General features: G+C 37.6%; 1 protein-coding gene across 1 annotated transcript in view; it reads right to left on the bottom strand.

Moving 5' to 3' along the window:
* Nucleotides 1-1,131: 1,131 nt before the first annotated feature.
* LOC119537432 (beta-galactosidase-1-like protein 3) overlaps nucleotides 1,132-15,138 on the bottom strand; it is a 52,890-nt gene continuing 38,883 nt past the window's right edge. The window contains exons 17-19 of the mRNA XM_037839877.1: nucleotides 14,861-14,972; nucleotides 1,438-1,554; nucleotides 1,132-1,329 (exon numbers count right to left, since the gene is read on the bottom strand). Coding sequence (XP_037695805.1) covers nucleotides 1,264-1,329; nucleotides 1,438-1,554; nucleotides 14,861-14,972 — 295 coding nt within the window. The 3' untranslated portion in view covers nucleotides 1,132-1,263. The remainder of the gene's footprint in view (nucleotides 1,330-1,437; nucleotides 1,555-14,860; nucleotides 14,973-15,138) is intronic.

Below are 15,138 nucleotides of genomic sequence, written 5' to 3'. Positions count from 1 at the left end.
ATATATTCAAATTCTTCTTTGAACCTTGGCTTCCCCATCTATGAAATGGGTATGTTGCATGGTTCTTGTTAACTTTAGAAATGGTACATATGTTACATCTGAAATATAATACTTACTCATGATTCTAATGATCATCAGTTCTGTTTACCCCCTTATGCTACAGTTCCACAGAGTACAGAGTTCACGGATTTGAGACCAGCGTCCCAGAAAAACGGTTTTATGAAGGAATTGTAGGTAAATGAAGGAATCCTCCTTCAGCAAGACAATCATTTATATTAGTGGGAGAGAAGATAATCTGACTCCTTTGACCTCATCCCAAACACGAAGTTTCCTTCTTCCCTTTGGACACCCATTTATTGCCTAAATTACTTGGAGCCCTAGGCACTATATTTTAAAAGGTGATGAGATTTTGTTGTAGTGCAATGGTTTGTATTTAGGCCATGTGTTATGCTTTAATTATAAGAAGGTGGTTGGTTTCCAACGGTGTCATTTCAGAGATTGGTTGGGTTATTCACTGTGGTGATGTGAAGCACTATGCACCCCAGAAAAACAAGTTCTTAAATCTAATCAATTCCCATGAGTGTACACCCATTGTAAGTAGGGACTTTTGATCAGGTTACTTCAGTTAGGGAGTGACCCACCTGATTCAGGATGGGTCTTAATCCTCTTACTGGAGTCCTTTATAAATGGGATGAAGTGAGAGAGAAAGAAAGAAAGAGAGAAAGAGAGTGAGAGAGAGAGAGAGAGAGAAAGCTACAGAAGCAAGAAGCTGCAATCAACTAAACCTGGAAAAAAAAGGGAGAGACTAGCAACTGCCACCTTGTCAGCAGAGGAGCCAAAGACCACAGGCAGCTGGTCTTTGGGAAGAAAGCATCATCTTGATGATGCCTTGATTTGGACATTTTCATGGCCTCAAAACTGTAAGCTTGTAAGCTAATAACCTGCCATTGTCAAAGTCAACACATTTCATGGTGCAAGACACATTTGATTAGAGAATAAGAGCCTGCTAAGAAATAAGCCTTTAGCTAGATTAAAAACATCAGTCATTAGAGATTTTGAAGACTTTATAAAGCTTTTCTAAAAAATAGCCATCATATAGATATATGCTATGATATGCATAAAAATTCTGCTGTTGATTTTTTTAGGTTATTTTTACATTTTTGCTATTGCAGGCAGCGCCGTGTTTGATGTTCTTGATGTAAATCTTGGAAAGCCAGCTGTAGATGGACTCCAACAATCTAGGAAGTATGTTTGCATAGAATCTTACAGCTTGGGTTTATCCGTGGTTTCAATGACTAAGCCATTCATCATTATCTCAAACACAATGATCTGAGAAGTAAAGAAAGGTTGACAGGAAGAAACGGTAAGGATGGGAAACACTCTGAAATTTTTGTCCTGAAGGTTTATGAGGCATCGAGGCAGGTGGGGCTGGCTCACCTCATTGTCCTCTGGATTAAGCCAGACACCAGGAAGGTACAGTGTTTCCTGAGGTCCAATATACCAGTATCGCCCCAGGTTACGCCCGTTGATGAACACAACTCCATAATTCCAGTTCTGTAAGGGACAGGGGTTTGAGGTGCAGGAACAGATTCACACTGGTGAGGCACAGCCTAAGGCACTTGGGGAGTGAAAGTGTGACAGAGATGCCCTATGGCACTGAAAGGGGAAGTGAGTTTAGAATGTGATATATCCTAGAAGTTCTATCCTACTGCCCCTGACCTAGGAGTGACAAAGGAAAACATCTGGCATCAACCCAAGAATTGCAAAGCTACTGCTGCTCCTACCCTGTGATAGATAATGTCCTATTTTTTTTAAAGCAGCTCTTCTGCTTCCAGAATTAAATACTAGTAATGGAGGTGAACCTACTGCTGACAACACCTAGAAAAGCTATGAAATTTTTTTAAAATCTGCTTGCAGCCTAGTGAAGAATTACAGGACCAAGATCCAGGCAAAGAAAACCCAGAGACAAGAAGACATCAGAGCAGCTCTTCCATGAGAGGAATCTGCTTCTTCAGGAACAGGTGGCTGAGGAGCTGAGCAGAACTTTGCAGAGCCTCACAGGTTTATCAGGACAAAAACTGTACAAGAGGGAGCCTTATTAAATACTATACTCTCTGGGTTGGGACCTTAAAGGGCTGTACCCTAGGAGAAGGGTGAACTGGAAATAGACAAGTCCCCTATGAATTGAAGTTTTGTTTCAAATCAACCCATCCTCGTCACTGGACTAAAATGATCTGGGACTGCTGGTGTCCCTAGTCACCTCCAGAAGCCAACGCAGATCCTCTCAAGAGGAAGGTAGCATCATCACAGACCTCGAATTAGTTTGAGTATTTTTCATATATACTGTCTGGCACCCCCAAAATAAGCAAGCATATGGGGGAAAAAGGACAATGTGGTTAAAAACTAGGAGAAATGAGAGACAAGCAAAACAGATTCACAGAAGGTCTGGATAATGGATTTATCAAACAAAGCCTTTAAAATAACTGTGCTTAAAAATTAATATGTTCAAAGAGATAAAAGGAAAGACTGAGAATTTTGACAGTGAAGTAGAAACCATTAAAAAAAACCATGTTATGAAGTTATGGAATGAAAATTCTAGAACTAAAAATTGTCATCACTGAAATTAAGAACTTAATGGATGTTTTGAACATCATACTAGACATAGCTAAATAGAGAGTTAGTATACTAAGAAGCAAATTTCCAAAATGAAGTCAAAGAAATAAAAGAACAGTAAATACAGAAGACAGTAAGAGACAAAAGGGGTACAGCAAGACAGTTTAACGTAAAATTGGAGTCTCTGAAATATTCTAATTAAAAGACAAAGATTGCTGGACTGGATTTTTCTTATAAAGCAATTATACACTGTGTATAAGAGAATGATCTAAAATATAAGGTAATTGAATAGAATGAAAGAAAAAGAATGAAGATATGAAATGGAAACTCTAACCAAAAGGAAGTTGCTCCAACATTATTACAAGCAAAAACAGTTGACTTTAAGGCAAGAAGCATTACTAAGGATAAAGAGGAACTACTCATGACAATAAAATTTGCAAATTATACATATATATATATATCATTCAAATCTGTGCAATCAAAAAAATATAGATTTTTAAAATATAAGGCAAATTGACAGAATAACAAGGAGAAATAAATTCACACAGTGGAAAATGTTCACCCTTCTCAATAACTGATAGACAATGAAAACAGAAAACAATACAGACATAAAATATTTGAAACAAGATGAGTAACACAATTGAACTAATTGACATACATAGAACATTGATCTAACATGCAGAATATACGTACTTTTTCCATTATACACCAAACAGTTACAAATTTGACCTTATCTTGGGCTATAAACAAGTCCCAATGTACTTTAAATTCTCAGACCACAGTGCAATTAAACAAGAAATTGATAACAAAAATAACTATAAAATATCCAAATGTATGGAAGTTAAGAAATGCACTACAGAATAAACCATAGGTCAAACAAGAAATCACAATGGAAATTAGAACATATTTTTTTTTTTTTTCAGAAAGTAGATAGGTAGCTTTATTTATTTATTTTTTTTTTAATCATCATTTTATTGAGATATATTCACATACCACGCAGTCATACAAAACAAATTGTACTTTCGATTGTTTACAGTACCATTACATAGTTGTACATTCATCACCTAAATCAATCCCTGACACCTTCATTAGCACACACACAAAAATAACAAGAATAATAATTAGAGTGAAAAAGAGCAATTGAAGTAAAAAAGAACACTAGGTACCTTTGTCTGTTTGTTTGCTTCCCCTACTTTTCTACACATCGATCCATAAACTAGACAAAGTGGAGTTTGGTCCTTATGGCATTCCCAATCCCACTGTCACCCCTCATAAGCTACATTTTTATACAACTGTCTTCGAGATTCATGGGTTCTGGGTTGTAGTTTAATAGTTTCAGGTATCCACCACCAGCTACCCCAATTCTTTAGAACCTAAAAAAGGTTGTCTAAAGTGTGCGTAAGAGTGCCCACCAGAGTGATCTCTCGGCTCGTTTTGGAATCTCTCTGCCACTGAAGCTTATTTCATTTCCTTTCACATCCCCCTTTTGGTCAAGAAGATGTTCTCCATCCCACGATGCCGGGTCTACATTCCTCCCCGGGAGTCATATTCCACGTTGCCAGGGAGATTCACTTCCCTGGGTGTCTGATCCCACGTAGGGGGGAGGGCAGTGATTTCACCTTTCAAGTTGGCTTAGCCAGAGAGAGAGGGCCACATCTGAGCAACAAAGAGGCATTCAGGAGGAGACTCTTAGGCACAAATACAGGGAGGCCTAGCCTCTCCTTTGCAGCAACCGTCTTCCCAAGGGTAAAACTTATGGTAGAGGGCTCAACCCATCCAACCACCAGTCCCCTATGTCTGTGGTCATGTTAGCAACCATGGAGGTGGGGTAGGCGAATACCCCTGCATTCTCCACAGGCTCCTCAAGGGGGCACTACATCGTTTTTTGTTTTTTTGTTTTTTTTTCCTTGTTTGTCTTTTTTCTTTTTTTTTTTTTTTAACTTTCCCTTCTTTTTTCAAATCAACTGTATGAAAAAAAAAGTTAAAAAGAAAACAAACATACAATAAAAGAACATTTCAAAGAGACCATAGCAAGGGAGTAAGAAAAAGACAACTAACCTAAGATAACTGCTTAACTTCCAACATGTTCCTACTTTACCCCAAGAAAGTTACATACTATAGCAACATTTCAGTGAACTTGTTCCTACTACATCCATCAGAAATTAACAGACCATAGTCATTTCTGGGCATCCCCAGAACGTTAAATAGCTTATCTGTTCTTCTTGGATTATTAGAACATATTTTTAATTCATTGGTGATGAAAATAAAACATATAAAAGTAACCCAAATCCATGCTTAAATGAAAACAGCCTAAATTCATATATTTAAGAAAATTCATATATTAAAAAAGAATAAAGGGTGAAAATCAGTTATCTAAGCATCTGCTTTAAGAAATGCTTTTAAAAGAAAGCAAATTGCTCCTTTAAAAAGTATATTAAAAAAAAAAAAGATAACACAAGAGATTAAAGAAACAGAAAAAAATCCATTATGTGGTAAGAATCAAAGCCAAACATTGTTTTTTTAAAAAATTAATATAATTGATAATGCTCTGGAGAGAATAATCAAGACAAAAATAAAGAGAGTGAGAGAATGTATGAATAATCAATAATGGAAATGAAAAAGGCAACATAACTACAGATGGATGATCTAGACATAGATAATGAACAAGTTAAAGGTGATGCATTTGAAACTTTAGATAAAATGAAATGCTTTCCAGAATAAAATATTTTATCCAAACTAACTTTTTCAGAGTGACATTAACATGGTGACATAAGACATCTACTGAAAAACCCTCCCCAGAGATACAGCTAAAAAAAAAAAGGATTAATCTCACTTGCTAGAACTCTGGAGGAAGATAAAGACTGGAAAGGATTCCACAAATGCTGAATCAAAGAAAGAGAAAAACATCACAGAGGAAATTTCCATCCCAGACTGGCTGGTCCTCTCCCCTCCCCCTCACACAGGCCCACAGAGCTCGGGAAGTGCCCAGAGGCAGTGGCCAGGATCACGCCCACCTCCCACCAGGGACACAGACTCTGCCAGTTTGAATATATTGTGTCCCCCAAATGCCATTGTCTTTGATGTAATCTTGTGTGGGCAGACCTATCAGTGTTAATTACATTGTAATTCTTTGAATGTTTCCATGGAGATGTGCCCCACCCAACTGTGGGTGATGACTCTGATTGGATAATTTCCATGGAGGTATTGCTCCGCCCATTCGGGGTGGGTCTAAGTTGAGTTACTGGAGCCGTGTAAATAAGCTCATGGGCAGAGAGAACTCAGTGCAGCTGAGAGTGACATTCTGAAGAGAAGCTACAGCCAAGAGGGAGACTTTGAAGAAAGCACAGGAGCTGCAGATGAGAGACATTTTGAAGACGGCCACTGAAAGCAGACTCTTGCTCCAGAGAAGCTAAGAGAGGACAAATACCCCAAGTGCAACTAAGAGTGACATTTTTGAGGAACTGCAGCCTAGAGAGGAACATCCTAGGAGAAAGCCATTTTGAATCCAGAACTTTGGAGCAGACGCCAGCCATGTGCCTTCCCAGCTAACAGAGGTTTTCCGGACACCATTTGCCGTCTTCCAGTGAAGGTACCCGATTGCTGATGTGTTACCTTGTACACTTTATGGCCTTAAGACTGTAACTGTGTAACCAAATAAACCCCCTTATATAAAAGCCAATCCATCTCTGGTGTTTTGCATTCTGGCAGCATTAGCAAACTAGAACACAGACAATAAAATCTCTCACAGTAGTGAGACAGAACCCCACCTATATCCAGACACAGAGACCCAAGCCCACAGGAACCCACAGCAGAACACAAGCTGCTAGGGAAGGGGATAGAAAAGAGCACCAAGGAGGAGCCTCCAGAATGGAGGATTAGGGAGGGAACAGCAGAACCTACTTCTTTCCCAAAAACAGCAAGAAGCCTGGCAAAAACTGTCCAAATCAACTAGGGACTGGGCGGGGGGTGGGGGAGGACTTTTCAACACCCAGATCAGTGAGGTGTGACAGGACTGAGAAAAAGTGGGCAGAGATGGTGACTCTCGCTGTGGCTCCTGATACCCACCCCCACCCTTGGAAGCAGTGGCAGGTGGTCTGATCCTTGCCTGGGAGATGGCTGCAGACTGGAATGGCTGTGGAAATCCTCTGCCCCAAGTACAGAGGGGAACACAGCCCAACGCTGAGCCAGACATGGACCAGTGAAGTGAGATCTCCACAGTTTCAGCTCTGCCCAGTCAGATACTGATGGGTGCCACTCTTTCAAGGGCTCTAGGGGTGAAATAAGTAACCAAAGAGCACCATCTTCTGGGTAGGTTGGAAAGTGCAGGGGAAAATGAAGGTTTTTCTGGAGTCTTTCCAGATCCTGTCCAAGGCCTATTGGAGCTGGTCTACACCCTTGCATGGATACCCACCCCTGCTTTGGCTAGGAAATACTGACAATCCAACTCTCAAAGATGTGCCCTAATACAAACCCAAGCAACAACTAAATTATAGATGAGAGAGAAACAGACCTTCAGAATAGATCCATCAAGATAATCAGATGACCAGATACCAGGAAAAAGTCCTAAAGCATACTAAAACATAGGATGATATGGCCCAGTCAAAGGAACAAATTAAAAAGGTAGAGGAGACACAGAATGTAGAACAACTAATCAGAGATGTCCTAAACAAACTCAACAAGATGGATAAAGAGATAAAGGATATTAAGAAGACACTATGTAAGCACAAAGAAGAATTTCAAAGAATACTTAGAAAAATAGCAGGCCCTAATGAAATGAAAGACACTGTAGCTAAAATTAATAATATACTAGAGGCACACAACAGCAAATTTAAAGAAGCAGATGAAAAGCTCAGTGAACTAGAAGACAGAGCAACCAAATTCAAACAGATGAAAGAAAAAATGGAGGGGAAAATGGTAACATTTCAGTAAAGTCTCAGGAAAATGATTAACATGAAACATAAACATACATATCATAGGTGTCCCAGAAGAAGAAGAGAACAGGGCCAGGAAGAATATTTGAGGGAATAATAGCTGAAATTTTCCCAACCCTTATAAAAGACATAAATATGCAAATCCAAGAATCCCAACATACTCCAGAAGAATAAATCCAAATAGACTTACTCCAAGACACATACCAATCAGATTGTCAAATGCCAAAGAGAAAGAGAAATTTCTGAAAGCAGCAAGAGAAAAGTGATTCACAACATACAAGAGAAGCCAAATAAGACTAAGTGCTGATTTCTCATCAGACACCATGGAGGTGAGAAAGCAGTGGTATGATATATTTAAGATACTGAAAGAAAGAAATTGCCAGCTTAGCATTTTCTATCCAGCAAAGCTATCCTTCAAAAATAAGGGGAAGTTTAAAATATTCACAGATAAACAGAAGCTGAGAGAGTTCATTAACAAGAGACCTGTCCTACAAGAAATCCTAAAGGGAGTTTTGCTGACTGAAAAGAAAAGACATGAGAGAGAGGCTTGAAGGAGTGTATAGAAATGAATATTACTAATAAGGGTAACTAAAAGAATAAAAAGAGAGAAAAAATCAGATCTGACAAACAAAACCTAAAGGATAAACTGGTTGAATATTAATAGAGTAAATTCCCCCAATCAAAAGACAAAGATTGGCAGAATGGATAAAAAAATATGATCCATGGATATGCTGTTTACAAGAGACTAATTTTAAACCCAGAGATACAAATAAGTTGAAAGTGAAAGGATGGAAAAAGATATTGCAGTCAAGTAGTAACAAAAAAATATAAAAATTAAAATAATAAAATAAAAGCTGAGGTAACTATAATAATATCATACAAAATAGACTTTAAATGCAAAAATGTTATGAGACAAAGAAGGGCATTATATATTAATAAAAGGGGCAATTCACCAAGAAGAAATAACAATCATGAATATCTATGCACCTAATCAAGGTGCCCCCCACAATATGAGGCAAACACTGGTGAAACTGAAGGAAATAATAGACATCTCTACTATAATAATGGAAGACTTCAACACACCACTCTTGGCAATAGATAAAACATCTAAACAGAGGGTCAATAAAGAAACAGAAAACCTAAATAATATGGTAAGTGAACTAGACATAATAGAAATATATAGAACATTGCACCCCAAAACAGCAGGATAGACATTCTGCTTAAGTGCTCATGGAACATTCTCCAGGATGGAGCACATGCTGGGACACAAAACGGGTCTTAATGAATTTAAAAAGTGAAATTACACAAAGCACTTTCTCCACTCATAATGGAATGAAGCTGGAAATCAGCAAGAATCAGAGAATTGGAAATTTCACAAATATGTGGAGGTTAAACACACACTCTAAACAACCAGTAGGTCAAAGAAGAAATTGCAGGATAAATCAGTAAATATCTTGAGACAAATGAAATCAACAACACAACATAGCAAAACTTACAGAGTTTCTCTCTCTAAGTCCAACTCAGCAAATAAATTCATTAACCACTACCACCACCACCCCCAACGAGGGACATGACTCCCAGGGGAATGAATCTCCCTGGCAATGTGGGACATGATGCCCAGGAATGAGCCTGGCCCTGGCAGTGAGGCATTGAAAAAGCCTACTTGACCAAAAGGGAGAAAAGAAAAGAAAGGTAACAAGCAGAGGTCACAGTGGCTGAGAGATCCAAAATAGAGTTGAGAGGCTATCCTGGAGGTTTCTCTTATGCAAGCTCCAGCTAGACATCCCAAATGGCCACAGCACTACTTACTAAAAGTAGTCCCCAAATACCTAGATCCCTACTTGAAATTCTATAGGATGTTGACTTGCTAAGTTTTGTCTCTCAGAGACTTAAATCCACCAGGGTTCCTATGCAAGACAAGTCCTAAAACCCAGAAGCAACAGCCTCTTTAAGAACAACAATCAGATGCAGCCCCCTTCTCCATACTGTCGATACCCCTTTTCACTGTGAACGAGTTATTGTGCTCACTGCCTAGACACCCCTGAAGATGGAGGGAGAGAGAGATTGGGCAAGAGGAAGGGGTAGCAACAAACAAGATGAGATTTAACAAAGGTCTATGAATACTGAAACTTTAGATATAGATATAGATATAGAAAGATATAGATATAGATGCTGGGGTGTTAGAATAGCTGGAAGGAAGTAAATGACATGGTGGAACTGTAACCTATAACATCCTTTGAAATTGCCCTATAGCTATTTGTTGAATTGTGCTTTGAATGTCTTCACCTTTCTGTATATATCCTTATATTGCATAAAAAGGAAGGAACTGAAACTGTGGCACCGTAACCCATAACAATTTTTGAGATTACCTATATAACTGCTTGTTAAACTGTACGCCAAAAGTTAACACCTTTATGTATGTATGTTATGTTTTACAATAATGGAAATAGTTGAAGTTGTGGAACTGTGACCCATGATATTCTTTGAAATTTGCTCTCTAACTGCTTGTTAAATCATACTTTGAAAGTTATCACTGTTATGTATATATATTAAAGTTCACAATTAAAAATGCATTAAAAAAACTTATAGATGCAGTGAAGGAGTGCTGAGAGGGAAATTTATAGCCCTAAATGTCTACATTAAAAAGGAAGAAAGAGCTAAAACCAAAGACCTAACTGAACACTTGGAGAAACTAGAGAAAGAACAGCAAACTAAGCCCAAAGCAAGCAGAAGGAAAGAAATGATGAAGATTAGAGCAGAAATAAATGAAATGGAGGGGGAAAAAATGAGAGAATTGATAAAACCAAAAGTTGGTTCTTTGAGAAGATCAATCAAATCCACAAACTCTTAGCTAGAGTGGCAAAGACAAAAAGAGAGAAGATGCAACTGAATAAAATCAGAAATAAGAGGGGGATCATTACCAAAGACCCTGAAGAAATAGAAAAGATTATAAAAGGATACCATGAACAACTGTATGTTAACAAACTAGACAACTTATATGAAATGGACAATTTCCTAGAAACACATGAACAACCTACACTCAGTCAAGAAGAAAGAGAAGACCTCAACAAACCAATCACAATAAAGAGATTGAATCAGTCTTCAAAAACCTCCCAACAACAAAAAGTCTAGGACCAGAAGGCTTCACAGCCCAAATTTACCAAGCATTTCAAGAAGAATTAATACCAATCCTGCTCAAATTCTTCCAAAAAAAGGAAGAAGAGGGAACAGTACTTAACTCATTCTATGAAGCCAACACCCTAATATGAAAACCTGATAAAAATACTACAAGAAAAGAAAACTAAAGACCAATCTCTCTAACAAATATAGATGCAAAAATCCTCGACAAAATGGGTGCAGATTGAATCCAACAGCACATTAAAAGAATTATGCACCATGACCAAGTGGGTTTTATTCCAGGTATGCAAGGGTGGTTCAACACAGAAAATCAATTAATGTAATACACCAAATTAACAAATTGAAAGGGAAAAACAACATGATCATCTCGACTGATGCAAAAAGGCATTTGACAGAATTCAACATCCATTTTTGATAAAAACACTTTGACAAGTGGGAATTGAAGGAAATTTCCTCAACATGATAGAGGGCATATACGAAAAAACCCAGCTAACATCATACTTGATGGTTAGAGATTGAAAGCTTTCCCTCTAAGATCAGGAACAAGACAAGGATGCCCACTGCCACCACTGTTATCAACATTGTTCAAGAAGTTCTAGCTATAGCAATTAGGCAAGAAAAAGAAATAAAAGGAATCCATTTGGAAAGGAAAAAGCAAAGCTTTCACTATTTGCAGACAACATGATCCTATATCTATAAATTGCTGAAAAAACTACAACAAAGCTATTAGAGCAAATAAATAAGTTCAGCAAAGTGGCAGGATTAAGATCAACACACAAAAATCGGTAGTGTTTCTATTCACTAGTAATGAGCTATCCAAGAAGGTAATCAAGAAAAAAAGTTCCATTTATATTAGCAACTGAAATAATAAAATATCTAGGAAGAAACGTAACCAAGGATGTAAAAGGACCTGCAGACAGAAAACTACAGAACATTGCTATAAGAAATGAAAGAAGACCTAAACAAATGGAAGGACATTCCATGTTCATGATTGGAAGGCTAAATGTCACTGAGATGTCAATTCTACCCAAATTGGTCTACAAATTCAATGGAATACCAATCAAAATTCCAACAGTCTATCTCGCAGAAATGGAAAAGCTAATTATCAGATTTATTTGGAAGGGCAGGGGACATCAAATAGCCAAAAATAACTTGAAAAAGAAGAATGAAGTGGGAGGACTCATGCTTCCTGACTTCAAAGCATATCAATAGCCACAGTGGTCAAAACAGCATGCTACTGGCATAAAGATAGACATTATTGATCAATGAAATTGAATTAAGTATTCAGAAAGAGACTCTCAGATCTACTATGGTCAATTGATTTTTGACAAGGCTCCCAAGTCCACTCAACTGGGACAGAATAGTCTTTTCCATAAATGCGGCTGGGAGAACTGGATATCCATATCCCAAAGAATGAAAGAGGACCCCTCACTCACATCCTATACAAAATTTAATTCAAAATGGATCAAAGACCTAAAAGTGCCAGTAATATAAAACTCCTAGAAGAAAATGTAGGGAAACATATTCAAGCTCTAGTGATAGGCAGTAGTTTCTTAGACCTTATACCCAAAGCACATGCAATGAAAGAAAAAAATAGATAAATGAGAACTCCTCAAAATTGAATACTTCTGTGCTTCAAAAGACTTTATGAAAAGGGTGAAAAGGCAGCCAACTCAATGGGAGAAAATATTTTGAAATCACATATCTGATAAGGGTTTGATAACCAGAATATATAAAGAAATCTTATAACTCAATAATAAAAAGACAAACAACCCAATTGAAAATGGACAAAATACATGAACAGACATTTTTCCAAAGAGGAATTACGAATGGCTAAAAAACTTATGAAGAGCTGCTCATCTTCACAAGCTATTAGGGAAATGAAAATCAAAACCACAATCAGATATCATTCCACACCTACTAGAAAAGCTACTATTAAACAAACAGGAAACTACAGGTGTTGGAGAGGATGTGGGAAATGGGAACACTGATTCACTGCTGGTGGAAATTAAAATGGTAGTCACCGTGCAAGACCATTTGGCAGTTCCTCAAGAAGCGAAGTGTAGAGCTGCCTTATGATCCAGCAATCCCACTACTCAGTATATACCCAGCAGCTATGAAAGCAGGGATACAAACTGACACTTGTACACCGAAGTTCATAGCAGCATTATTCACAATTGCCAAAAGGTGGAAACAACCCAAGTGTCCATCAACCAATGAATCGATAAACAAAATGTGGTATATATATATATTACGGAATGTTATTCAGCAGTGAGAAGGAATGAAGTCCTGGTGCATGTGACAACATGGATGAACATTGAGGACATTATGTTGAGTGAAATAAGCCAGACACAGAAGGACAAATAGTGTATGCTCTCACTAATACGAACTAATTGTAATATGTAAACTCATAGACATAAAATCTAGAATATAGGCTTCCAGGAGATAGAGTGAAGCTAGAGAATGGAAACCAATTGCTTAATACGTGCAGAATGTTTAACTAGGTTGAACTTAAACATTTGGAAATGGATAGTAGTGATGGTAGCATATTATTGTGAATATAACTAACAGTGCTGTGTTGGGTGTAAATGTGGTTGAAAGGGGAAGTTTAGAGTCTTATATGTCACCAGAAAGAAAGATAAAGGTTAAAACATGAGAATGTATAACACAGGGAATTTTGCAGTGGACAATGATGGTGATTAACAGTACAAATATAAAAAAAGTTCTTTCATGAACTAGAACAAATGTAAGATACTATTACAAGGAGTCAATAATAGAGTGGTGTATGGGGAAAATGAACCTATTGCAAAACTGTGGATTATAGTTAACAGTAATATATTAATATTCATTCATCAATAATAACAAATGTGCCACACCAATGCTAGGGGTCAACAACAGAAGCGGGGAGGGGGTATAGGATGTTTGGGTTTTCTTTTTCTTTTTGAGTAATGAAAATGTTCTAAAATTAATTGAGGTGATGAATGCACAGCTATATGATGATAGTGCGAGCCATTGATTGTATACTTTGGATGGATTGTATGGTGTGTGAAAATATCTCAATAAAATTGCATTTTTTTATAAAAAAAAAAGTAACTTTTCAAGAACATGTAAATCTGAATAGTACTTTAATCTTGAAGGACTCAAATCCAAATTCACAAACCATCCTACAGAGAAAACTCCAGCCCATGAAATTTTCACTAAGAAAATCTACCAAATATTTAAGGAAGACTCAATACCAGTCTCACACAAATCATTTCATGAGCTCTCTAAACCTTGGTACCAAAACCTGAGAAAGATATCTCAGTCATGAACAGAACTACAAAAAAAAAAAAAACCACTATAATTTAATTTTTATAATATCCAAACACTGGAAATAATCCAAATATCCGACAATAGAATGGTTAAATAAATTATGGTGTATTCATAAAATGGAATTCTATTCATGGCAGCATCCATAAATGGATGATTCACAAACAATGTGAACAAAAGAAGCCACATGAAAAAAAAAAATGCATGCTGTATCATTCCATTGACATGAAGTCGAAATGGAGAACATCATAAGTCAAGATAGTGATTACCTTTGGGGAGAAGGAGGAAAATGATTAGGAGTGCTGACAATATTCTATTTTTATTTTATCTCAGTGATAATTATATGGTGTTCACTTTGTGATAATTTGTTGATCTGATATTTTGTGCATTTATGTTATCTATGTGTGTTTATACATAAAAAGATATACTAGATGAACACTAACACTTCCTTTCCCCTCCCCCCAAAAAAGTAAGTTGCAGAATATGTTATTAGTGTAAAAATAATTGTGTGTCAGTTTGGAAACACATAGGCAATATTTATATATGAAAACTGTTGGCAGTGTTTAGCTCTAAGATGTAGGGAAGAATTGGAATGGGGTGGGTTTGATGGAGAACTTCCAGCATTTACTCTCTTCGTCTTGTTACTGTTTGAATTTTTCCAACTGTGTGTTGATTTGCTCTTTTGTAAGTATGACAAATCTTCTCGGGAAGATTGAGAAAAGTTGGAAAGATTGGTTGGAAATAAGGAAGAAGAGGACAGGAAGGAAGGCAAGAAAGAATGTCCCTGACAGGGACACTAAGGCTTTGCTTTGGGGCTCTTTAAGAGTACATAATTGGAAATCCAGAGTGGGTGAGGGCAACTCACGTACAGGCAGTCTTAGAAAGGTGTCCTTGGGAGAAGGCCCAGCCCTCAAGGTACCAAGGTAGAAGGCAGGACCCAAATGGCTCTCTGGTACCGGCCTCCAAGTGGCAGAATGGAGCCTGGAAGAGGAGCCACGCGGTGAGGGTGAGGGTCAGGATCAGGGTCAGGGTCAGGGTCAGGGTGACGGTTAGGTTTAGGGTCAGGGTTAGTCCCAGTGTTGACTCCAAGTTTCTTTCTCAGGGACCCTGGGTCTTGCTCCATAACATGGTTCTGTGATATGTTGGT

Source organism: Choloepus didactylus, chromosome 6 (genome assembly GCF_015220235.1).
Source record: "Choloepus didactylus isolate mChoDid1 chromosome 6, mChoDid1.pri, whole genome shotgun sequence".
Classification (NCBI taxonomy): Eukaryota; Metazoa; Chordata; class Mammalia; order Pilosa; family Megalonychidae; genus Choloepus; species Choloepus didactylus.
Note: the sequence above shows the minus strand (reverse complement) of the source record. Positions and strands in the feature narration are given on the sequence as shown.